At 45.9% G+C, this 25,637-nt stretch overlaps 2 protein-coding genes across 2 annotated transcripts in view; both read right to left on the bottom strand.

Moving 5' to 3' along the window:
* Positions 1-25,637, bottom strand: part of LOC131264375 (protein disks lost) — a 101,920-nt gene that overhangs the window by 40,685 nt on the left and 35,598 nt on the right. The window contains exon 2 of the mRNA XM_058266678.1: positions 24,776-24,784. Coding sequence (XP_058122661.1) covers positions 24,776-24,784 — 9 coding nt within the window. The remainder of the gene's footprint in view (positions 1-24,775; positions 24,785-25,637) is intronic.
* On the bottom strand, positions 12,754-21,082 carry LOC131265607 (brain tumor protein). Its single transcript, XM_058267893.1, has 4 exons — positions 20,772-21,082; positions 16,601-19,165; positions 14,559-16,546; positions 12,754-14,108 (listed from the first exon to the last, which is right to left on the bottom strand). Exons 2-3 carry the CDS (start codon positions 18,431-18,433, stop codon positions 15,209-15,211), a joined length of 3,171 nt encoding a protein of 1,056 aa, XP_058123876.1. The 5' UTR covers positions 18,434-19,165; positions 20,772-21,082; the 3' UTR covers positions 12,754-14,108; positions 14,559-15,208.

Genomic DNA, 25,637 nt, shown 5'->3' with positions numbered 1-25,637 from the left:
TTGCTCCTTCCCTTCGTTTTGCTCATTCTCTTCTCAGGCCCTTCAGGTCGAAAGGAAATGATGAAAACTCAGCTGATCCCCATCGTCGCGACGGGTTACTTTCCTGTACTATCGGGTCGCCTTTATCAATGGGATGCTTGCCATGAAATTTGATGGAGATTTACGTTTCCGCCAAAAACAGGGAAAACGCAGAAACGAAAAACGTAGAAATTCTTTAGAACAGCATAGCCCGTACTTCGTTTTGCCATAGTTAAGTCTCTCGGGGGAACCGTGAGTAGGTGGCAGTTTCATTCAAAACTAACACCGTTCCTCTCTATAGCCTCTATTCGTCTCAGTTGTCCTTCCTCTTTTCCTCTTCCTTTCAGACTAGCGTCCATTTTTCATATTTAACGCCGCCCGTTACGCAGGCGTTAAGCAGCTGCTGCAGAAACGTAAGCGCAGAAAAGCCATGACTCAGTACGTGACCCAACGATCGAATCAGCGCAAAAATAATACACACTTACGTTAAAGCTAACGAAAGGGTGGAAAAAAGCACGACTAACGCTAGACGGACCACGGAAACGTGCAACCTGAAGTGATGGAGAGGGTCGCAGGAGGAAAAAAAATTTAGTTAAAACCCCATTCCTTGTGATCACGGAATGAAAAGAACGACATCGCGGAAAAGAAAAGCACGGGAGGGTTTAAGTTCCCCGGGCAGGAGGTTTGCAACATTGCAGCACACACAAACAGTCTTTCTGAGTGTCCCGTTCTCGTCTCATTTCGCATAAATTCGATAAAACGATCGCGTGGCTTGCCCTGGTGGGTCGGGCTTTGGTGTCTAGCACCCTTCTTCTTCTTCCCGTGCACACCACACATTGCATATCCCACGCGGACGTCGGGCACAAAAGCGCAGACATCGGCAAGACTTGACCAGTGAAACGAAGGTGAAAGGGTATGGAAAGGTACCGCGGGCTCAGAAAATCAACATGCCACCGGAGCCACCGCACGTCATTGCCGCCCGCGAATCCGCGTGTGTCCGCGGGGCGTGTGTCGGGTTAGTGTCTCGTGTGCAAATAATAATCCAAAATGCGCGACAATCCCGTGTACACGTACACTGTGTGTTTGGCAACTCGCGTACGTACGTAATCTCGGTACGTTTCGTTTCCGCGGCCCGGGAGGCGTTTTTTGTCGTTTGTTTAATTTCCTCGGCGTTGATTTGATACCCGAGGCTGGTTCGGAGAAAAAGACAACAAAAAATACCCTCGAGTATCCCAAACCCTCGGGTGTATCCTTCAGCACCAGACACGCGCCTGGTAACAGATTTCGTGCGGTTCTTCCGTTCGACAAGACCGAACCAGAAAACGAGAAAACGAGGGCTACGGTACGGTCTGTTGATGGCGCAAAAATTGTCGCTGAAGATGGAAACAAAAAAACCCGATCGCGAGAAACTTGGGCTCACAACCCTTGCCTACTGATTGCTGATTGGGCCGATTTTTTGCTTTCGCCCGAACTGTAGGTATTAAATCGACACCGAAATTAAAAGGGGCCTCTAAGGGAATCTAAACTGCGCTTGGCCCGAGAGTGAGAACGCGGTTTCGGAAGCCAACGAAACACAACAACCATTCTCGACCCCGATACCAATTCGTGGCTGTAGTTTTCCTTCCAGACGCAGGCAACGAAGCTTCTTATCTTTTCCCCGATGGTGACCATGGAGGCCGCCCTTAGAAAGCAGAGAAAAAAAACTTCGCCTCAATGACCCTCCACCAAAACGGCGCAAATGTTCGAGAACACGGTTGAGAATAAAAACCTACAAACCGAACCCAAATGAATCTCAACATAATGGCCAGAATTTTGGAGCAACGAACGGGCGCCCAACATCAGCGGAGGGTGATAAATTCTAGCCCTTCGGGGAAAGCCGAGATGACGGCTGACGGCTGGCCGCACCGGAAAGGGATGAAGGAACAAAAGCACAAGAGAGCAACATCGAAAACAAAAGTAAACAAACCACCACCACACACGTGTTGGGGCACCCAGCGCGGGAAGAAAGCAGACGAGAAGAAAGTGAAATGCACACAAATCCCCATCATCAGCGTCATCATCTTCACCTTCGGTGGTGGCCGTCAAAAGAATGAAGAAAACGGGAGGAGAAGAGACAGAAAGAATGGAACATAAAAAATAAAAATAAAATAAAAGCTCAACGAGCCAGTTCCTTTCCAGGAACGGGGAAGGCGGTTGGTGGAGTGGAAAGTAGTTTAACTTGTTGCAGGCTCCACTGTGGCCGCTGGCTGCTGCTTGCTGCCGGCTGGCCCCGATTTCTGTAGGAGGGCGAGAAAACGGTCGGATAGGCAGTGGAGAGACAGACGAAACCGAAAGGTTCTGGGTCTGCGCCAGCACAACAGTATGAATGGAAAGAAAGCGAAAAAAGTTATCAAAGAGGAAACAAATGATGAGGACGCACGGAGAAAGTGAACAAGAAAGAGAGGATGGTAAACAAGACAGCAAAAGGAAGGAATACAAAGATATGGAAAGCTTCAAGCACCACCCGAGTGGGTTGATAAGTTAAGTCAAAGTGGTGGTTATTTATTGGTGGACGATAACAAGTAGGCTTTAGCAAATCAATGTCGATCGATTGAGATAAAGGTTTATCAATATAGTATCAATCACATCAAGCGGCTGAATGCAATAAAAAATGGGGCACGCGCCGTCAAATTAAAAACCCTTAAAATTTAAATTAAATTCAATGTAAATAGCTTCTAAGGAAAAAAACCAACTCATAGTACTCAAAGGTTTTGATAAAAGGTTATGATCAATATTGCAATTTTTTTTCAATGAAAAGTTAGTGAATTTATTATGAAAATGTAAAATTGATTAGAAATTATATAGTACGCCCTACAATTTAAAACAACGTTCCCAACAAATACGACTTTTGGTGGGAGACTTAAAAAGTTGGATTAACATCTTATATTCTTACTGTCTTTATCTTGATCGGGAATCGAACCCAGGAGCGCACTGGAATGTGTCTGACGTAGGTACCGGCGATTGCGTTCGGCTATAACCCACCTGCAACAGATTGGGTTTGAATTGTGTGTTTGTTCATTGATTGCTGATACAAAAGTGAGATGTAGTGATTTTTCTCGTTACTTTCAGTGATACCAAATACTTATCGAACAAAAGTCGAGTCATATAAAAAGATGCGCAAACGATACTGCAGACAGAAACTATTGCCGCTGATGTTGGGAGGCTGGAGCGGTGGGAGTTACAGTAACAACGACGCAACTGGCGGTCGTCGAGCGTGCCAAAGAAAGTCGGGAGAAAGGCACATGCGAGAGAACTCGAGAAAAGCCAAGGAAAGTGATATCATGACACACATATCGGCCGCCCCGGGCGCGATGTGTGCACTGGCTTTCTTTGGCCAACACGGGATCGCTCCCTCCCTTCCCCCTCGTTCGCCTCTTATGCTGGACACCAAACCCTGATGTGGGCTCATGCAATCCAGGCACCGGCCATTACATAACGTTACGAGAGAAGTCGTACCGGTCGGTCAGCCGGGCTGACAGACACACACACACACACACACATAAACAGGGGGGGAGGCAGATGAAATCGAAAGCTCGCGCACGCACGTCTCGTGGATGGCCTCCTCCCGCCAATGTGGGGGTGGGCTTGGTTGGGGCGTGAGATATGCGCGGAAAATGCACTTAAATAATCATGCATGTGGTGTGTGCAAGCACGATGCTCATATTTCACGCCAATGCTGCGGGGCGGTGCGCCAATGTGGTGCGTTTTTGGTAGTGGTGGAATACTTTTCGACAGAAATCGTATCTAACGTGAATTTGAAGCTTCCCCAAAAGGTAGCGTGTAAGTTATTTTGATACTTTAGTTGTTCAGAAAAAAAAGTTGATTATTTGCCATTCGAACTGGAACCCTTGGAATCGTGTGTGAATGTGTTTGTAAATCTGTGTGTGAATGTCTCCTCGTATGTGTGAGTGTGTGCTGTACTGCAAACTGCAGCGAATTGATCGATTGTATGTTTGCTTCCTCTTTCGGTGAGTGGTATCTATTTGATTCGATATTCCCTACGCTTATTAGCTTAGTAAAGTAGTTTAATTCCCTAAACACGTTATCAGCGCTATCATTTTGTTCGATTTCGTTTCCTTCTCCATCAATGTCCAATCGGTTGATCGATCTTCACTACGTTGAGCAGAAACGATAAGAGAAGAGAAACCCGAAACTGAAATTCCCAAAAGCACCTATTTCAAATGCTTTAACACACAGATGGTATAGCATCAAGATCTGCGTTGCAATAATTCTATTGCAGATAAAAGAAATCGCATCTTAAGCATGGCGGAGAACTGCATTTAGATTTATGCTATAGTTATTCCTTTTCTTTTCTTGTGCATACAATAAGTATTTACCTCGCTAACCTTATCTTTCCCTCTTGATGATCTGCTTTCTCTATGCAAGCGAGTGGAATGAAAATTATTGTATAAACAATAAACCAACTGCATCGGTGTCGATTCAGCATCCTTTTGCCACTTCCGGATGCGGCCAAGACATGACAGCCGCAACTTCTACGGTGTATAATAAATGGTTCCACTGTGTTTTTTTTAACTGTTTGGCGTACACACACGCAGAAAAGAAATGGGAGATCAGATTAAATTGTTTTTTTTTTTCGATTTAATTCACTCCATTTTGCCTCCCATTTCGTTTCGTCTTCATTTTTGAAATCTTGAATACAAAAATATATGTATATTGTATATATATATAATGTAATATATGTTTTATGTGTTTTTAGTATTATGTTTCCCACCAATCGAACGTTCTCTCACATCCCCGTTCCTCTCACTCGTCTTCCTCCTTTGCGCACATCTAGGAACCTAATTTTGTTTGTGCCTGCAACCGTTCCTAGTGTTTCTCCTATCAAAACCCCTCATCTCGTGGTGCAAAACCATACCTCAATCCAACGAGAAAAACGGTTGTCAGAGTGTTGTGTTGTGCACTTGCGTTCCACCTACATTCAATCGTCGTTCATTTCTGTGTGTATGTTTGTTTTCTATTTTATAGCTTCGAATTAACACTTTCTGCCAACAAGAATCCCTACTTCTTGGACCATCTGTTCTCGGTTAGTTGTGGTTGATTTCTTATTTTTTATCATTATAAATACTGTTTTATTTTCAATATTGTGATTGTTTCTCATGTGGTATTTGCCTTCAGCTCGGCCCGTCCGTATCGAACGCGTCAATCTACAAGCTACTAATAAACTGACCAAAGCAGGACACGCCGAAACCGAAAGCTGGCACCGAAAGAGCGTCCCCTTCCGCCCCTGGAAAAAGCCGCTAACCGAACTCATACCGTGCGCGATGCATCGCCTTTTGCTAGTGGGTTGCTGCTGACGCGCACATAACATATTGCCAAATATGCTGGCTGGATGGAGGTGTTTTATGCATGTATATATTCATCAACATCACGACGGGAGCCGTCGGAGGAGGATCTAACAGAATCAACTCGAGCATGTGCGGCTTCCCGGTGTCATTCTAAGTCTCCGGGGTTCAGCCCGGATCATTTACTCTTGGATACAAAACCGAACGACAACGGGGATTGATCGAAATCATCTGAGTAGGTGGTCAGTTTAAATCTTACTCGTAAAAAAAATGATGTACATGCTAAAAAACTGCTTTTCGCGCGTGTTGGACCTTCGTCTCTTAAGTTTCCATAAAACTGTTTTACGCCGATAAAAGCAAGAATTGCGTGCGTTTTATGCCTCAAGCTGATCCCTTCATTTACTCCCGCAAATGGACCGGCGATTCTAGTCTCCTCGGTAGACCTAACATGGGTTAATTTTCATACAATAATACAACACAGCGACAGAACGGGGAAAGACCGGTGGTAAGTTACGTTAGCGCCTACGTTCTTCAACCAACAACATTTTTAAGAGTGAGTGCATCTTCAAAGGCGATGGGAAACAAACCAACAGTAACGACGAGGACGACCGATTTCAGAAATTGGGCGCTTTTCTAAGCATTACCGCTATGCCGGAATGAAGAAAATCGAAAAAAAATTGAACGATCGTAACAGTGATTTACAAGTTTTCCTTTATTTGTTGTCTTTTTCCCATGCCAATTGGAAAACTGGTTCAAGGTAACAGAGAGCCAAACCGATGAAGTGATGATTATGTGATGCCAATGAATGCGGAGGTGGGATGATCGAAAAAAATAAAATGAGTGGCGCACGAGTAACTAAAACAAACTGAAATATGGTAACAAACATGTTGGAAACATATCGTTTTCCTCCATCCTCTCCCCCCTTCTATACCCGCACACTAACTCTAAATAGCTGCACTGGAATGTGGGTGGAACAAATGTAATTACAACAACGCTACAACGTGGCGCTAATCATCGCCGATGTACGATGAGGAAGGGTGGGGGTGAGTATGTGTGTGTGTGTGTATGATGCCAAATTTATTACTACCAACAACGATGCATTTTCGAATGAGGGGTGTGTTGTGCGGAGGAATGTGCAAAATGTATGCGATGACTGTGTAATGTGGGGATGATCCTTATGCTGTGAAATAACGATAATGAGCGGTCGAACGATGATGGTTATGATAATGACGACTACTGAGAGTGAAGCGCGATGTGATAGGGTGATGAAGATGATGATACTTCTTTATTACAGACCATACATACTCGGACATGGTATCCATCGGATGATGATTCTAAGACTAGATTGGTTAATATGTGTTTGCTTTACATCCCGAAACAAAACATTACGTGGTATAAAATTTCCCTCTGGCTTGCGCCACCTTCCCTACTCAAGTCTTATGATCGTGTGTTTTTGTGTATGTTTATATGGTTTTTTGTTTGTTTCTCTCCCTTCAGCTCGTTCCCTCGCTTTCTTCGTTTAATTTTAGGTTTCGTTTGCGAAAAAGAAAACCCTAACAAAAATAGATATTATAAACGACTGCCGATAAAATGTCACTACTTAAACTGTTTCACCATATATGTTAACCGCCACCGAATCGGTCCTGCACTAATCTTGTTCAATTTCGTAACGATTGTTGCTTCAATTGAGTGATTTACTTTGGTTTGCTTTAATTACTTTTTTTTGTTATTTAACAGTAACGCACACGGGATTTCTAGCTTTCGTAAAAAAGACGCAAACGAACAAATGGCCCCTCCACCGCTCTCGTCCCGTTAAATGTTCCCGCCCTTTTTGCTGGCGGAATTTTACGCGGGAAGGGTGGAACGGTTCAAATTGCATCCGTGCAATAATATTCATTACCCATAATAATTGTTTTAATAATAATATCAATAGTAGTTATAATAATAATATTCATAATATCGTTCATCCAAAAAACGAGAAAATTGTTATGATTGTGATTATGTTTTGTTATTTTCCGTTTAACGTGTTGCTCTACTCCCTTCCGTTCTACTGGTCCTACTCCTTGTTACAACCCCCAACATGCTGCCTCTCTAAGTGCTTTCGGTTGCAGAAATTTGGCATTGGTTTTTTTTGGTTTCTTTACTTTAATTATTTCAACATTAGGGATTCTTTTTTCTTGTGCAAATACTCCTTCCCGTCGTCCCCATTCTTCTCCAGCGTTGTGTTTTTTTGCAGGAGAGTGTCGAGAAAAGCGCCTCCCGGTAACGATAGTGTACGTTCGATATATTTATAGGTGTTTGATCCCCGCTTACGGACGAAATAGAATGTTTTTTTTTTAGCACAAATATGTAGCGCCAGTTGACATGAGTTCACATCTGTTTATGCTCTGGTGGCCCAATTGATTATTTATTTTCTTTTTTCTTTTTTTCGTTTTTTTTTTTGCTATGTTGGGCCAGGGCCAGAGCGCGTTCCCTTCTTTGCCATCACTACTGTGAAGTCAGCAAACACTAAAGCCTATCATTCCGGGGCTCCGAATTTCTTACCCCTCTCTCCTTCAGGGCTCACATTATCGCATTACGCCGTAAGTAACGCCACTTGGAACGACTTTTAAAATAAGATCTGCCAAAGAGCGGAAAAAAGCACACACGCACACGTCGCACTACTACCGCAAACAAACATTCTACACACCCTTATCGGCCCTCTTGCTACGTCGAACCGTTTATAGAAACATATTCGTAAGAAAAACCCCGCTCTTATCTTCACACTCCGGGATCCGTAGCAACCCCCCCACCGGGCAGCTTGTGGCCATCATATGTGCGTTGATTTGCGTTGTTTTTTCGTTTATGCGCTTGTCGTGTGTGCACCAGTGTGTACTTTTAGCCATCATCTGTTTCGTCATCCTCTTAAACTCCTCCTGCACAAGCCCTGTGTCCCTGTAGTAGAACGTTTCCCGCACCTTCCACAATTGGCGTCCTTTTATTAACGGCATCGATAGAAAATAAATATACACATATGTGTGCCTGTGTGATGTTGCAAAAGTGTGCATACGTGTGTGGTTTCCCTTGATGCGTTTGGTGTGTTTTTATCCACATTGTTGTATATATTTCCAAAATATGACATCCTGGAATCACCGGTACATCCTCCTCCTCTATCGGCCCGGTGCGTGTTTGTGTTTGGATACCTTCACGCACAGTTTTCATAATACAAGAACTGCATGGTCGCCCCCATAATTTCCCATTCCTTGCACACATTACACATCCTGCTAACGAGCCTGCCTCGCAAAATAAGTAAGTTCCCACCCGTACACCCTAATTGCTAAATGCTTCAAACAGTACAAAGAATGACAGTCTTATTAGTAGAGTATTTGCATCCCTTCGTTAATGTGTGTTTTTATTCCCTTTTAATGTCTTTTAATGTACGCTAGTAGAATGATTATTTCACCACCAACCGGGTGGCAACCGGCCGGAGCAACAGCACCGAAGGCTGGTACACTCCGGCCGTTTTCTTTCACCTATTTTCCCTTCCCTCACTTTAAATAGCTATAAGAGTGTGTCTCTAAGAGATGATGGAATAATTTAGTCTAATACCTCCAAGGGCGAGCGCGTTCAAAAAAGCGTAATAAAACAAATCGTTATAAATATACAGACAAGAGCAAGCACAGCACAGTACAATAGTATAGTATTTATATATAGTATAAATATGACCGTAAAGAATTGTGTATAATACCTATTCGATAATGCTTCCGGAACAGCACCTTTCCAGTGGCATTTCCGTTGGTTGCAAGCAATGATACTAAATAGATGCAGCTGTGTGCTTTCCTGCTCCCGGAGAGGACTACGGGTAGCCGTTAGGCAAACGATGTTGCAACAACGCTATCTTTTCCGGTTACGAACGTACGATACATGGGTTAATGAAGCATTTAATGTGGACGAATAACCATCACATCGGTAGATTTTTTTTAACATGCATTAGTTTGTTAAAAATAGTATGAATAAAAGAGATAATACTGCATGCAAAAATATTAGTGCGAGAAAACAATAAATTTATCGTAGAGCGAATTCGTTGGTGCCGTATCGATCTTTGAACTTTAAAAAAATATGCCTGAACATTGTAGTTAGATTATAGGGTGTCATTTGAAATCGATGTTTTAGTTTTTGAGAATGAGAAGTTAGTCGTTTTGTTAGGGAAATGAGTAGCTAGTTAGTGTTGAGAAAAGATTAAATAAAGAAGAGTGAAAAACACATAACGATAGTGTACTTTTAACACATCCTTACGTGGAAATGATAAGCAAAGGAAAAGAGAAAGAAAAATAAACAAAACAAACATTGAAATTTCACTAAACAACACTTTTATTTACTTTTTAAATTACCGTATAAATCGTCAAAAAAGGTATTCTTAAAAAAATAATAATAATTACGAATATAACTTCCTAACAGTAGCTTTTCTTCCATTCGCTGTGTATGTATACGAACGACATTGCGAGATGCGAGTAGTCAACGAAACAACGAAACGAGTTCGAAGTGATCCTGTATAGTGTTTTTGTTTCCATTTCTGATGCGTTTCTTTTTCTTCTCTCGGGATTTATGTTTTTGTCTTTGAGAAACGCATTTATAATTCGCACTCAGATACTATTGGCTATCTATTGCTCGGCTAGCATCCTTTTCAGTCATTTGCACTTGGGGGCACGTGCGCGCTAAGTGACTCGGTTTGTGAATGTGAATTGTCTGTAGCAGTGTTTGTATGATTTGCGTTTGCGATTTTTTTTTATCAAAAGAAAATCTGAAATGCATCTGCACATCGTTTGCGGTGCGGTGCGGAGATGTAAAGTTTCCTAGAGCGCACGATCCTGCACACTATATAAGCAAACTCGTCAAACTCAAAAACTTAAGCATAATAATTTAACAACACAAAGATCAACATAACCAACAAACTTCCGTTATACAATTCCTACGTACAAATATCTTATAAAAGAGAAAGGATACGATTCTTTCATCGATACATTCCGTTTTTAAATGCAATAAGTAGACGTCTGGTTCGCTAAAACATAATACAGTTGAAATGCTAGACAAATAAAACTAACACAAATACTCTACCGGAGGATATGTAAGACCATGAAAATTACAGAGAAAAAAACAAACATGAAAACAGCACTTGCCCGCAGCGTAGCGAGAGGTTCCTTACAATGTATATCATTATTTTTCCGATAAAATATAGGTCTGGGAAGTGGCTGTGGCGTATCTTACACTAATAACTAGATGTGTAATGTGTATAAAAAATACTGAATTAAGCACACGAAAAGATAAAAAAAAATATGTATATATAACGTAACAAACGAACATTCGACAAGCGTATGTGGTTCTTTTTCTTCAATCCTACACAAAAACAACAGGTCAAAAAATGTAATACAAGAGAAGTACCGTAAACTGACAATATTTTGAAGACAAAACGAGGAGAAAAAATCGTACATTAATACTGCATAGTATCTGAATAGGAGTGGTCGAATTAAATATGATCTTATCTGACGTAGAATTACGATATACTATACGAATACAATTTCGCTTGAGCTACTCGTTTTCGTTTTATTTGGTGGTACACCAAACAAAACCGTACACAACGGTTTGTCGTTTAGAGCTGTGATAGTTTTTAGGTTAAAAAAAACACCCCTTTGCTAGCATTACTCTGGTTGCAGAGCAGAGGTGCTGTGTGCAGACCGTTAATGTGAAACATTTGTTTCTTGATTCCGAGCTTTGAGAGAATTCTTGATACACTTTGTTGTACTCAAACCGTAACAAAGGGGGGGCAGCCAGAGAGCACACCGAATGTACTGATACACGTGCAAGTGATTAAGTTACAAAAAAGAGAGCAAACATTATAAATAATAGACTTAGAATGGGATAAAACAATGCACTTAAGTTCAAAATAAAAGCTAAACATTAATTTAAAAAAAAACTACCGATGTTATAAATCCACGCTTCATAACGTGCATTTATCTACTTCGTTCCGTTTTGCATAACATATTCTGGATGACTTATCCAGAACTGTTTTTTCACAACGCAGTTGTTTTTTAAGATTGTTTTTGAGATACCCTCCTCTTCCATCGTATGTGTCATTATCTTTAATGCAAACGTCGCTTCCCGGTGCAAGCGAGGAAAAGATAACAGCGAGGGAAAACTATGCTGTGCACACATTCACACACACACAATTTCCCTCTTAGTAACGGTACGTGGGTGTGTTAAGAAGACGCCGATCCCGAGTGACGAATAATGGTTCTTTTGTATGTTTTTTGTTTTTGTTTTTAAAGAGGAAAAACCGATTTAACAATTTACCTAAACATTTCATTTTAAATATATCTACTAACGTCGTAAGTTACGAGTTCAATGTTGATCCACCGTTTTCAGCTAGTTTGTTCTAGTTTTGTTTCGCAAGCAATCAATTCGTTTAAGTTCATTTCCAATCGAGCCTCGACCGCTTGGAGGGGTGAGGGAGGATGAAGTTCAATTTCTTAGTGTATATCCGCGTTTTCTGCCAGATGAAAGTTTTGGCTTTTGTTTTGTTCAAACCACGTTCAATTAATTTAATCAAAACAAAAATAAAACATACCAGTTGAAAGTTCGAAGTTTGCATTTCGTTTACGCCCGTATGTTTCAGGTTATCTTCCCTTTCTTATAAGCCAACCAAACAGGGCGATGATCGTATAAAACATGTTTTCAAAAGTTGCTGTTGGAGATTTCGTTGTTTTTTCTTCAAGCGCAACTATGAAAAGCTAGAACAAATACAAATTAGCACATCCAACAAATAAAAAAAAACATAGTATACTTAATAGTGGTTAAGTTCAACTTTGCTGGAATAATTCCTAGAAGTAATTTTGGTCAATTTTTATCTTTGTTTAAGTCTCTTGATGTTAGAATGAAAGGAAGAAGCTCCTATCTGTATAGAAGCGGCCCGCTTTAAGTTGATGTTTGCTTTTGGGACACCCCACTTTACATTTCGCTCCGGAACACGATAAGACGAAAACTATCTTCTAATTGCTACTCCGCCAGTAACGATATTCAATTGTGTAATCAATTATTTGTCATAGCTTTTGCATCTTGATCGCAATTGTAAAGTTGCTTCTCTTTTTTCTTCTTTATCTTCTAACGAAATGAAACGGGAAATGACGAAGATTTCGCTTTCGCTATTTCTTCCTCCTTACAGACTCGGAAGAATAATTACAACACTAAGTGGATTCATCTGCCACGTACGATTGCTTTACTTCTACCTGTCACCCTCGACCGGAGGGGAGGTTGGGTTGGCTTCCCCACCGCAAAAGAGGGTGATAGAGAAGAAAAAAAAACCAACATAGACACCGTGAGTTTTAAAGGTTAAAAATAAACACATTTATCGAGGAACACGTCAAACTAGAGAGACTATATATATTAATATAATACGATATAAGCAAGGACTAAAAAACATTTCAACAATAGTCTTCTGCGCGGGGCAATTCAGTCAAATTGAAATAAGCTTACGTGCGGGGGGCTAAAGTTAAAGCCTACATACCCACGCAGACCCGCATGGTCACACATACACACATACACACATACACACTTTCGCTGCTCTTCAATCGAACTTGTGCTCTGGACCACCAGGTTTCAGCTCAGTCTATCGTTTACCGGTGTCTATCTTCTACAACAGGTCGCTTTTCTTCGAGCAACTTATCCTAGGCTGCTTTCTGTTTGAACTGATTTGTGTGTATGTGGGCGTGTGGGGGAGTGTTTGTGGGGGGCTGGTGGGTGGATGGGTAAGTGTTCTGAGCCTATACACAGGGGTGTGGTGCAGCGTTGCGCGTTCGATCCTCGCCCTGTATTCGTGCTTCACTGCAAGGAAGCGGTACAACGCGGCGCAACGTTCACTTATTACAGCTTTACAATTTTTTTTTTCGTCAAACCGCCTTCAAACTTTGTGTGTCGCACACAGTCACGGATCGTAACGATAATAATAAAAATAATAATAGTCATTAAAAAAAGAAAACAAACAAAACTTAAAAGTAGTTCGTACTCGTATCGAAAAAGAAAACATTCGCTACGGCATCCTGCATGATGGTGGTGGGGTTTGGGTGGGATCTAATCAACAGGAAAAACAAACATCTTACTTGCCGGATCCTACGCAAGACCCTTACGTGACCCTCCTCTTCCTCTCTTCACTGTCGGGTGTGGTGTACGTGTGTGTTTAGGGGGTCTGTGTGAGCCCAGCACATCCACAACAGCACCTGAATCTAGCGTCATCCTGCACATAAAGGACGATGGGTCCCAATGCTGCACCACTTTCTGCTGCTTCCGCTGATGTTGATGCGTGTCTCTGCGTGGCAGCAAAAATCGGGCGTGACTTTGGGAGCCTTCTGGAGGATCGTCCCATCTTCCCTCGTGCCTCTGCATCGGGCCCGTTTGATGGCCGTCGTGTGCCGTGTCCTTCTCCTCCTACTCCGTGGTTGTAGCAGCAGCACAGCTGGCACACAAAGTTTGTGCTAAATTCGATATGTCAACAACAATCTTTTCGCTAATAGGAAGCACACGTGCACGCATTCACGATCGGTCACCGTTTAATCAGGACGCGATCGTCGTCTCTGCGTTCGTGCACGTTTCTACCAGTCACATACTTTACACACTGTTCTTCTTATGCTCGAGAATAAGAACCTTAAATGTAATGTCACTAAAACAATCTTTTCGTTTACGGGGTTGACTGTTTGTTTTTTTTCGATTTGTTTTGGAGATCTGAAAATGTTAACAAACGAAAACGAAAAACCGAATTAATTAATTGTATTTCAGCTTAAGCAATGCATTGCCTCCTAGCTAGCCTTTTACCAACCAACTCAAAATATCTCGAGGAAAGCTAAATTACAACTTCGTTTGACTATGGAAATTTCTGAACTAATCTTAGTCTCATCAGAGGGAAGTAAATCTTCTTTTTTAAACATATTCTTGTGAGTGCAATATTGATAGTAAATCATCAGCAACTTTCATCAACAGTGATGACATGGACACAAAGAAAATTCAGTAAAGTCTTTTTTAATTTCGTCTACGGCACGCGGGTAATTACTAATACTATAATTGCTGATCGTTCAACGAATAAAAGCATCTAAAATAAAATTCCTTCCTCCTATACTAGCTTTTTGCATTCTCAACTTAACATTAGGGAAAAGACTAGAAGTCGCATTTATTTACCTGTTTGATTCAGTTCAAGTCTGATTGTTCGATGCATATCCTTCTGAGCATTTGCGTGGAACTCCTTACGGTTACGTAAACACACTAGCATGCACACACACATACACACACATACATATATATACACACACACATATGTATATGCACATAGGTCCCATCAAAAATGTTGGTTTGGCTGCGTCGTCCTTGTTTCACTTTCTTGTTCTCTGCACTTCATTCATTCATCCATGTTTGCTTTTTATAAATCTTTCGCCAGAGTGTTTAATCCCTCTGGGAAGTGACACTGCGGTGTACACACTTCACTTCCTCTACGCGGTTTGTGGTCCTCCGGCGCTGCTTTAGTGACTGGGGGGGTTTAGACGTTGTGTGGCACTATCACAAGAAAAAGTCCCGGCGACTCCCCTAGCTCTCGTTCGAAAGATGATTGTATCGGGACGTTGGTTCGGGATATTGAACACCCTGCGCTGCAAGAGACGGCGCGAGCGCTGTACAACTTTTGTGTGCAGCAACCATGCACGGGATTATGTGGAGATGGGGCATACGTATTTACAGTACTATCTTGGGAGGCCACATTGTCGCACGCGCGTTCTACCAACTGGAAGACCACCACCGTCGTTGACGCCGGGGCACACGGGGTTGGGCCGATGCGCTTACAGACCGATCGGAGGAACCTGCACGTATCGGTAGATGTAGAGCCGGTAGTCCTTGCTCGCCAGCACCACACTACCGTCGTCCATGAGCGCCACGTCGAAGCACTGGGCGTGCTTGACCTTGCTCTCGAGCGCGGACACCAGCTGTCCGTCCTGCGTGAAGATGGTCAGGTTGAAGTTGTTGTGATTGTCCGCGATCAGAATCTCACCGCTGGCGTTGATGCCGACGCCGATCGGATAGTTGGTGACGCCCTCGCCGCCGATCTGGCGCAGGAACTGGCCCTCGTAGTTGAACACCTTCACGCAGTGCGCCCGGTTGTCGCTGATGAAGATCTCCTGCTTGTCGTTGACGACGACGCCGTTCGGGAACTCCAGGTGCTTGCTGCAGCCAAACTTCTGCAGCACGTTGCCCGACTGATCGAAGATGATGACGCGCATCACCTTGCACTCGACGACCACGATCCGGCCCTTGCTGTCGACGGTGACGCCGCGCGGATGCTGCAGAATGTTCGCGCCGAACTTGCGCACGAACTGGCCGTACTGGTTGTAGATCTGGATCTGGTGCGTCGGCGACCGCTCGGTCACGATAATGTCGCCGGACGTGCGCACCACCGCCACCCGGTTCGGGTAGAGCAGCTGGCCGTCACGCTTGCCGCACTCGCCGAACTGGAACTTGAAGCGGCCCTCCTTGTCGAAGATCTGTATCCGGTGGTTATTGGTATCCGCGACGATGATGTCGTTTTGGGCGTTCACTGCCACCCCGCTCGGCTCCGTGAACTGACCCTCCATCACGCCGAACTCACCGAACTTGCAGTGGTAGATCATCTTCTGCCGCTTGATCTGGCTCTTCGGCGGGAACATCGTGGTCGACATGAGCTTCGCCGACAGATCGATCATGGCCGCCGCCGTCGACGAGTCCTGCTGTCCGCTGCCACCGCCTCCTCCACCACCACCGCCACCACCGCCTCCGCCGCCACCACCTCCGCCTCCACCGATCGGGTTCAGCGGGATCGTGTACTGGTCGGCGAGGTTGTTGAACAGATCGGTGCCGGTGCCTCCGTTGCTCCACTTCTCGTACGGATTGCCGATCGGTTGCCCAAGCGGGCCCGCGTCTCCGACGAACGGGCCGAGACTATTGGCGCTGTTGAAGCGCTTGGAGATGATGGTGCTGGTCGTATCGAAGGCGCCCCCGAGTCCATTGACCAGGCTGAGGGGCGATGTCGACAGGCCAACGCCGTTGTTACTGTGGCCGTTCACAGCTGAACCAGCGCCGCCGTACGAACGCTGATGTTGTTGCTGCTGCTGGTGTTGCTGGTGGTGCTGTTGCTGCTGCTGATGCTGATGCTGCTGTTGATGCTGCTGGTGCTGTTGTTGGTGCGCGTTCTGTGGCACCTGATGGTGGTCGAGCAGGTGTGGGCCACCGCCGTTCATCAACAGATTCGAACCGCCACCGTTCGAGTGATGGTGATGGTGCAACAGGTTCAAGCTGCCGGTGCTGCTGTTGGACGGACTGGAGCTCCGATTGCCTCCAATCAGCGAACCTCCCCCGCCGTTCGTGGTGGATGTGGGACGTGCGATCGGTGGCTGCTTGGTGGTGGTGCTCGTGAGGTCTGAGTTCGCCCGGATGTAGCCGTACGTGTTGCGCACGCCGATCTGGATCGCCTGATAGTTCGAGACGAACTCGAGCTCGTACGATGCCTGCAGATCGTTGCTGATGGCCGGAAACAGTAGCCGTTTGTTCTCGAGAAACTTGCGCAGCATGTTCAGCTCGGACAGGCCGGCACACTTGGTCAGCCGCTCGACGAACTCGCAGCTCTGCAGCACCTTGTCGACCTGGTCCTGGCTGCGGTTCAGCAGCACCGACTGCGACATCGACTTCGCGTTGTAGAAGCTCTCCAGCTCCTTCTGCAGCTCGGCCTTGCGCTCGTCCACCATCGACCGGTAGAACTGGTGCGTATCGTTGATCTCGTTCTGCGCCTTGTGGTACTGCAGCTGGATGCGCTGGCTGCTGTGCTCGACGTTCTTGATCAGCGAGCGCAGCTCCTGCGCCTTCGCCCGCACCTCCGAGACCGTGTGCAGCAGCGACTCGATCTGCTTCGGCGTGGTATCGCTGTTGTGCTCGCACTCGTGCACACCGCTCGGATGCTCCAGCAGCATGCAGTCCTTGCACACCGGCACGTTGCACGTGCGGCAGAAGAACTTCAGCAGCTCGCTCTGGTGACGCTTGCAGAAGTAGTTCGTCTTGCTGCCAGTGCCACCGTTGCCCCCTAGCAGGCCACCGAGACCGCCGCCACCACCGAGGCCGTTCGAGAGCAGCAACTCGGTGCTGCCAAGCATGGACGTTGGCTGCATCACGTTCGACAGCTGGCTGTTGAGATGGTTCAGCAGGCTGCTGCTTCCGTTGCTACCATTGCTGCTGCTGTTACTGCTGGTGCTACTGGTGCTGCTGCTGCTCCCGCCACACCCACCGTTGCCACTGCCCGGGGCACCAATGCCGCCGCCGCCACCACCTCCAGTGCCGTTCGAGGTCGGCGGTGTTATGACATTGTTCATGATTGACTTCACCAGACTGCAGGCGTCGTCCTTGATGGTCAGATTGAGCGAGCTGAGGCGTGGATGGGACGACTCGAAACCACCACCACCGTTCAGCATCTTTCCGCCGTCGGTGCCGTTCAGGATGCTGCTGGCCAGCAAACCCGGTGGACCCTCCAAGCCCGACCCACCGAGCAGCCCACCGAGCGTGGGCGTTGTTGGGGCGTTGCCGTTCGTGGACATGGAGCCCCCGAGCGGGAGGCCGAGCGAGACGATCGGTCCGAGCGGACCGCCACCACTGCCACCGGTGCCGGCAATCCGGAACACCGAGTGGCCATCGAAGCAGTGCATGAACTGGTGCGCCGTGACGCAGTTGGCGCACAGGAAGTTAACGCAGTCGATGCATTTGGCGACCGCGTCCGACTGCTTGCTCTTGCAGCCGGTGCAGCGCGGGAAGAGCGACTCCGATGAGCCGTTGTTCGACTGGGCCGACTCGATGCTGGACGAGGTCGCGAAGTCGTCGCAGATGGCGGAGTCGCTGGCCGGCGGAGACGAGCCGGACGTGGTGCCGGAGCCGCCGCTCAGCGTGGTCAGGGGCGAGTCGGACAGGTAGTCCGCCGGTTCGCCGAACGAACCGATCGAGTTTGATGCACCCGGCAGTGAGTCTAAGGATGGTGTCGGTGACGAGGCCATCCTACATCGATCATTAGTGTCCTTGTGTAGCCGCGCCTTGCTATCCTTCGTTTGTTTTATCCGATCAATTTGTTTGTTTTCCAATTCACTTGATGCACGCACCTCTCCTTTAACAATGACACTGTCACTTTCTCACGCTTCGAAATCAACAACTGCTAAAATTGACGTTTTTAGCGCTTCACACACAATCGCAAACCATTGACGGAGGAGCGAAATTCACACATCGAAAGAACGCGCGTTCTTCCACAAACCAATAGAGCAGAAAGCACACGCACGCACGAACGCACGTACGCACTCTACACGACCGCTGGTCGCCTTGACGACGACCGACAACGTCCGTGTGTGGGTTTTTTTTTTATTTTTGGAACTCTCCGTTGTGTTTGGATGATGATGCGTGTGGGGTGCTACTGCTTCCTATTCTTTCGTTGCTGCTTTATTTTTTCCCCCTTTTCCTTCGTGTATATACGCTTGGATTCCGGCTGCGTCACGTCTGCCTTGCGGATGCACTTCTTCTCCCTTCTTCTTCGTCGTCGTTGTTGTCGCGCGGGCGTGAACTAGTATTTCCGGTTGTATCACAATTTTCTTGCACTCTTGCACGAGTTTCGTTCTACACTATTCACACACCAGGCAACGTGGATTCGACTTAAGCGTTGCGTTAAGTGTTTGTTTTCCGTATTTCTTTTTATTTTTTAATTCTTGTCACTTTGTTTTCACGGAAACAAATCCGTCAATCTAATTGAGAGTCGCAAATATAGAATGGTTAATAATAAGGTTTCGAAACAACCTACGGTGGGGTTGACATTGTAGAATTACAGAAAATGGAGACAAATCACGATATTCTCGCTTTTTAAAGAGATTAAAATATTTCAAAATAATCCCGATACACTATTCAAACACAAAACCTTGTAAAGGTCGTATGTTTGATGCTGTACAGAGTCCAAGTGTGTTGGATTTTATATTTTAAAGAAGAAATCAATACTAAATCCGGGAATTGAACACAAGTTCAACGGGTTCAGCAAGGATATCGTAGGAAACATCACACTGCTGTGCATCCTGCAAAATAATAGTCACAAACACCACAGTAGACACACACACTCACACATGAGTGTATTGTAAAAACCAGTCACGAACACACAGCATCAATAAATTTACTGCTTGAGGTTCGAAACGGCGGTCAAGAAAGTTATTTTCCCTCGGCTTCTTGAGACCTTCTTGTTGCATATCCAGGCAGAGACGTTCGACGACCGTCACTCATCTTGGCACCTTCCTTCTCTCACTCTCATCACACAGGTATGCTTTGTAAGTTCAGTCAGAACCCGAATGTCCTTACTAGCTAACCAGAACCAACTAGATTTGTTGCTGGCCGTGCGGTTGGAGAACAGCTTCGGGGGGTTAGGCAAATTGATTTAAAACACCGCCTGAGTCGATACAAGAAGCAGACCAACATCATTTATCCAGATTGGGCGAGGAATTTTATCTGTGTTTTATCCTACGCTCGTATGTGTGTTGAATTTCACAAAGGTATCGCTCACAACACATCACTCTTTACTCCCCTCGGCAGCGGCCGTTTTTTCTACTGCTTCCTGTTGCGCTCTCATTCAAGGATACACAGCAGGACAAAAGCTGGCGTTTCTACGTGGGCACAGTGTGTACGTGTGTATGTGATGAACCAAGTATCCTTCACACAAGGTAAAACGTCCTGTTTTTTTTGCACTTTTTGTCCCTTTGTTTCACGGCGTGGATGGCGTAGCGAAACCCTGGATAGCTCGTTGAACTTGTGGCCGATATGGTTTTTTCACAGTTGAAAAAAAAACTAACAATTGCAGTACCATATGGTTTAATGATTATCTGCCGACGCAGCACATAGTGCATGGGTAGTGTGGTGGTGTTTCAGAAGAGCTGCAGAAAAAAACATTTACTTTGGCGTTTTTTTTCGTCACTTTTAACTGTCCATTTTTATGTCGAGGATGAGGAAGTTCTCCACCAAGAAGTCTAAACTAACAAACAGTTCCACGATATCACACTATCATCATGCAATGGGTGCAAACTTCCAATGCGAACCCATCCGATTTGTACGCACTACGCTGGTTTATTTTGCACACATCAAGTCACCGTTGCAAAATTTCATCCGAACAGCACGTTACACGTCCCAGTCCCTGGGTTTTTACACATTCTACGGGTTTACCACCAATCGTCCATTTCCGAGAATGGAGTAGTATATAGTAGTAGCTTTCATGCGGTTCTGCTTTCTTCGCACACAGAAAGAAATTTCATCGTTCACCGTTCGAAAAAAAAAAAAATGGTTGTTCGCGAGTTGGTTCTGGCTCGCTACACACACCCCTTTGGCGAATGGCCCGGAAGCCGGAACGCCCAATGTGACGCGCAAACACACCGTCCGAAACTCTAACCGGAACCCTGGAGCACCGGGGATGTCGAAAACTGCATCTCCCCGGCCCACTACTACTGACTGGAATGGCCGAAAACGAAAACGGCATTCAATAATGCGTGACTCGCATCGCCTCCGAGACTCGACGGGAAACGCGGTTGTCCACCGCCCTGTGTGTTCGCTTCCTGTTCGCTTCCTACGCGCGGAGGCAACGAAAGACACCCGGCAGGGCAGGGGAGAGGGAATGTGTGTTCTGCTTGCTTCCTTGTGAACCGAACGCGAAGCAATCCAGCAGAGACGTAGCGCGCTAAAAAACTCACTCTTGCCGCCGTCAGTTCTGCAGTACGACTGACCGTAGCGATCCAAGCGAAAAGCGAAAAACCCCACACACAAGGTGTGAAGCTCCAGCAGCGGCGCCCTTGCACGCACACAAAGCCCGCGTTCGTTCTCAGAGAGAGAGTGCGAGACAGAGAAAGGGAGCGAAAGAAACGCGCGCCGCAGCGTTTGGTTATACATGCGGGTCGAGTTCGCGGCTGCCATCTGCCAGATGTGCGTGTTCCCGTGCGCGCTAGTGTGCGTTGGGATCGACGGTGCTGCTGCGCAAGCTTTGTTCAGGCGTCCGAACAAATAGCCGTCAACATCGTGGGGGCACCCTCGCATCTTCCACGCGTGGAAGGTTTTCCCTGTGGACAGAAAGTTCTGAAGTTCTATTTCCCTATCCCATCCCTGCCACCACCACGCGCCCCTAGCAAGGACCGACATTCCAAGCCGGTTCCGTAAACGAGGCCGCAGCTGTGTTTGTTAGCGCCATCGCCCGTCACTGCGCATCTTTTTTTCTCTTTCTCTCCTCTCTCTGCCTTGCTCTTTCTGCTCGTTGTTTGTTTATCGCTTGTGTGCTTAAAGCAAGAATGAAAAGCAGAGGTACACACACGCACACCAAGCAACGCTCCATACTGCGGCGGGGTAACGAACGCGCGTCTGTTCTTATTGGATCTCTCGCTTACTCCTCCGCTGGCATCCTCACCGCTCGCGCTCTTTCATCCGCTCCAACAAAAAAAGCGGAGAGCGTGCGGTATAGAACGAGAATCGAAACCAACACACATAAATGTATCGTGTCAACGGCACACACACACAACCATTCGCATGCGCCATGCAGGGTTCAAAAACATTTCCGCTTAACGAAGACGCGCGGCGGTGTTAAACAAAGAATTTCCCAAATAAAACACTCCTCGTCCCCAGACTGGCTTGCAACACACCTCCACCAGTTATGGTGCGCGCCCCCTGCGCCCCCTTCCCGTACTCGAAACCCATCCCCTCGGGGGTTTGCGGCAACGAAACACAACCAAAACAAAAAGAAACACAAGAAAACATGTCCAAGGCAACGCGCGATGAATGGCGTGTGTAGCAACAAAAGAAAGAAAAAAATAAACACACATTGGGGTTGGACTTTTATCTCTATTGCTCAATTGGGGGTACCGCGCACAAATTGTGCAATTTTACCAACAAAATCATAGACAAACATAAAGGGAAGAAATGCCGGATTCGAACAACGTTTGCAAAATTCGTACCCGGGGATCTTCCGAAGCGAATATCCTTTTTCGCTCGTTTTTCCTCTTGCGCCTTCCAGAAAAAAAAACACCCTCACGACTTGCGGGACTGTCTGCCGTTCGACCGTTACCTTGAAGACGCTGCCATTCATAGCCCCTTCCGGGAAACGATTTTCAATTATTTTTCCTCCGTCCGACTCCATTTCGTCGCCAACTCCACCCAATCGTGCACCGCGCCCGGCTGCGCCAAAACGAAATGGCGGCGCCCGGCGAAGGACACTCTCTCCACCTGAGTCCTGAAAGCGCACCGTCAAATCAAGGACCTCCAGGAGTCGACCGTTTTGATGTACACGGCGGGGAGGTAGCTGAAGGAAAAAAAGCCGGCAAAAACGAACACATACGTTCGCACATTCGCTTACCACATACACACACACACACAAATCATGGCGGCGCGCATAGCAACCGGCAGCAACATGATGTCGCTCGGTCAACTATGACTGGGGGAGTTGCTCGGAGTTGGCTTTGGTACGAATATCCTTTTTTCCGTTGGGCTTATGCCGCTCCACTAGACTGTGCTTAACTGTGCTCCTTTTGCCTGCTTTCTCCGTAGCTATCTATACTTTCTCGTCCTTTTCTGTATTTCCATTTCATTCGTGCCAAAGCTTTGAATTGACTCTATTTGGGAATACATTATTCATTTGAATGGATTACGCTTCCATTCTCCCCCCGGGCTTATGCTTCCTTTCCTTGAAGGACTCGGTGGAAACCGCCAACACCGGGCGGTGGAAAACCCAGCAAAAGCGTACCCCAACCAGGCGCACCAGCAGGCGTCATCATACACACACTTTTTTGCTTTCATCCCCTTCAATATTTGCTCGAGACGGAATAAGGGAAAAAAAACCTCGAACATTGTGGCACTGGCTGCGTACCTCCTCGACGAATGTGCACCCCTCGCTCGCAGGGGGAAATTGTGTGTGATGGAGTGATTTGACTACCCCATGTTTGTGTGAGTGTCCGAATATGCTGCTGCTGATGGGGAGGATAAAGAATGCCCAAACTACCCTTAACCGAGCGGTTTGGGTTACCGTTACCGAAACCGAACCCGAGCAACGCACGCACACACAAACACACACACACACATACACTCGTCTCGGCCAGGATCACCGGCATCGCATCCATGCCTTTGCCGGGTTTCATAGCGAGCGCCCCCTCGAGATATGCCGGCAGACGACAGCAGCATATGTCCCGGGATCGTTTCAACCCTTTTCCTTTTGCGAACCGACCACGACGAACTGTCAAACGAAGCCATCGCGCAAAAACACATGCCATGAATTGACTATGGCTGTAGCACACACCCAAATCGAACCAAGTGTCGCCCGAAACGTTCAAAAATACACCCATCTCGATAGCCTATCAGGATGCTAGAAAACATTTCCAAAACACTTCCGGAGCATTTACCAGAGACCTGAGGTTAGCACAAGAGTTCTGGGAAGTGTAAGGTATATGGCGGACATATGCACCTCTAAATGTAACAACTACCCCAAAACACTGACTGGCCCGGGTGTACGGTGCTGAGCAGGACTTACGAAAATGAAGAAAATTTGAGGTAGGCACCAAGTTCCTGAAATTACCGAGTGATTCACGCTTATGCTACCTCCTTACGATGTAGCCCTTGCATGGATAATAGTACTTGTATACTTTCATACAAACTGAACTCTGGTGTTTTGATACAAACTAAACTAAATTTTGGTGATTACTTATCCTAATTCCAATGCATCTTCCAGAAGGAACGAAAGTAAAGGACCGTCGTACCGAACCTGTTAGCATAAAAGGTATATCCGCAATTCTATGATCTGATATTTTTGTTGTCCCTCCAAAATTGTTTCTTGCGAAATGGCAATAAGACTTACAATTAGTTCAATTCATTAAATCAAGTTTTTCTAGATATGATTGTGTTTTTGCTTTTCAGAATAGACACAATAGAGCAAACCACATACAATTAATGAGTTTCGATTTCCATGAGCATTTTGTGAAAAATATCTCCAAAGAATAAGGAATTAATGACGGTAATTTGTAAGACAAAAAGTAAAGCGAAGAGTAAAGCTACAATTTTACTTCTCATTCGCCATGTTGAAGGATTTTCCTACTGTATCCGATAGGTTAGAATGATGATCAAATATCAAAAGTCTAGAGACGACAGATACACCATGTCGACGGTGTCAGGTTGGGAAATAATTGCTTCAGATTACATTCAACAAGAGAGGCTGGAGAATTTCAATTAAATTCTCGAACCGTTCACAATTCGTTACGTAGTTGAGAGTTATTTTTGGAACTAAGAGATCCATCTTGCCTATCTAATACAAGACTAACTGATGACGTATGATGACGGGAAATGAAGGAGCATGTGACCTGATGTTTCTAATACGATTTACAGATCCCAACATTGTGAAGATTTTGAGCCTTCTAGAAGCGTATTTGATTTAAATTAGAGCTTTTCTATAAATATTTCTAAGAAATGAAAGAGTAAGAACGTGACATGATGTAACATGGTTACGCCAGCGCAATCAGAATATCCGGAATCCTTGCGAATATGCTCTAGTTAAATTGATGACACATCCTGCGATGTTGATGAGTTTCTAGGAAATATTTACGACACACTTGTCCAATCGTTGAACATTTGGTTGCTGCTCGCTTCTTCTAGGGGCCAAATAATAAATTTATTTCCCCAAATTGCGTGTTCGAAAATGGATACATATCTCTCACCACATCGACAAGAGTAGGCATTCGAAAACCAGCTCATAACGGCAATACCAACTGCTGCTGCTCGCACACGCAGTTGGATGGACTCGCCCCGAACCCTAAGCCACCACCGATTCCACCGGTTCCGCGCCATCAAGTTCCTCGAACAAACGGCAGCAGGCCCCGAGATCCTGTTCATGAATCCTTGAGCGCAGCATCTGTCGATGCCATCATCTCGGGCACGTGTGGTCGTCGGCATTATTGGGCACCCGGTCTGGTGAGCGCGTGCGGCCCCGAGAGCACACGCGTGTGAGTGGTAGTGGTGGTGGTGGTGGTGTGGAAACGGCCGATCGGAATGGTATCATTAAAAGCGGCTCGTGTCTCGCGCCGTTCGTCGACAGGCAAGCTGCTTACGGGAAGCTGCTGTCGATATAATTTCAGCTGCTGCTGCTGCTGCTGATGTCGCATTATGGAGGCAGCATCTTTCATTTGGAAGTGAGGAATTGGGCACTCTCGCCTCGTACCGCGGCAT

The sequence above is a fragment of the Anopheles coustani genome, chromosome 2 (genome assembly GCF_943734705.1).
Source record: "Anopheles coustani chromosome 2, idAnoCousDA_361_x.2, whole genome shotgun sequence".
NCBI lineage: Eukaryota > Metazoa > Arthropoda > Insecta > Diptera > Culicidae > Anopheles > Anopheles coustani.
The sequence above is the reverse complement of the archived record's forward strand: the minus strand, read 5'-3'. Positions and strand labels throughout refer to the sequence as shown.

Bases quoted from the DNA above. Each gene is read 5' to 3' on its own strand.
- LOC131265607 (XM_058267893.1), bottom strand. From the start codon at position 18,433: ATGGCCTCGTCACCGACACCATCCTTAGACTCACTGCCGGGTGCATCA. The intron at 16,547-16,600 runs GTGCCACAGAAC...CAGCAGCATCAG, and splicing joins ACCTGCTCGACCACCATCAG to CATCAGCAGCAGCAACAGCA.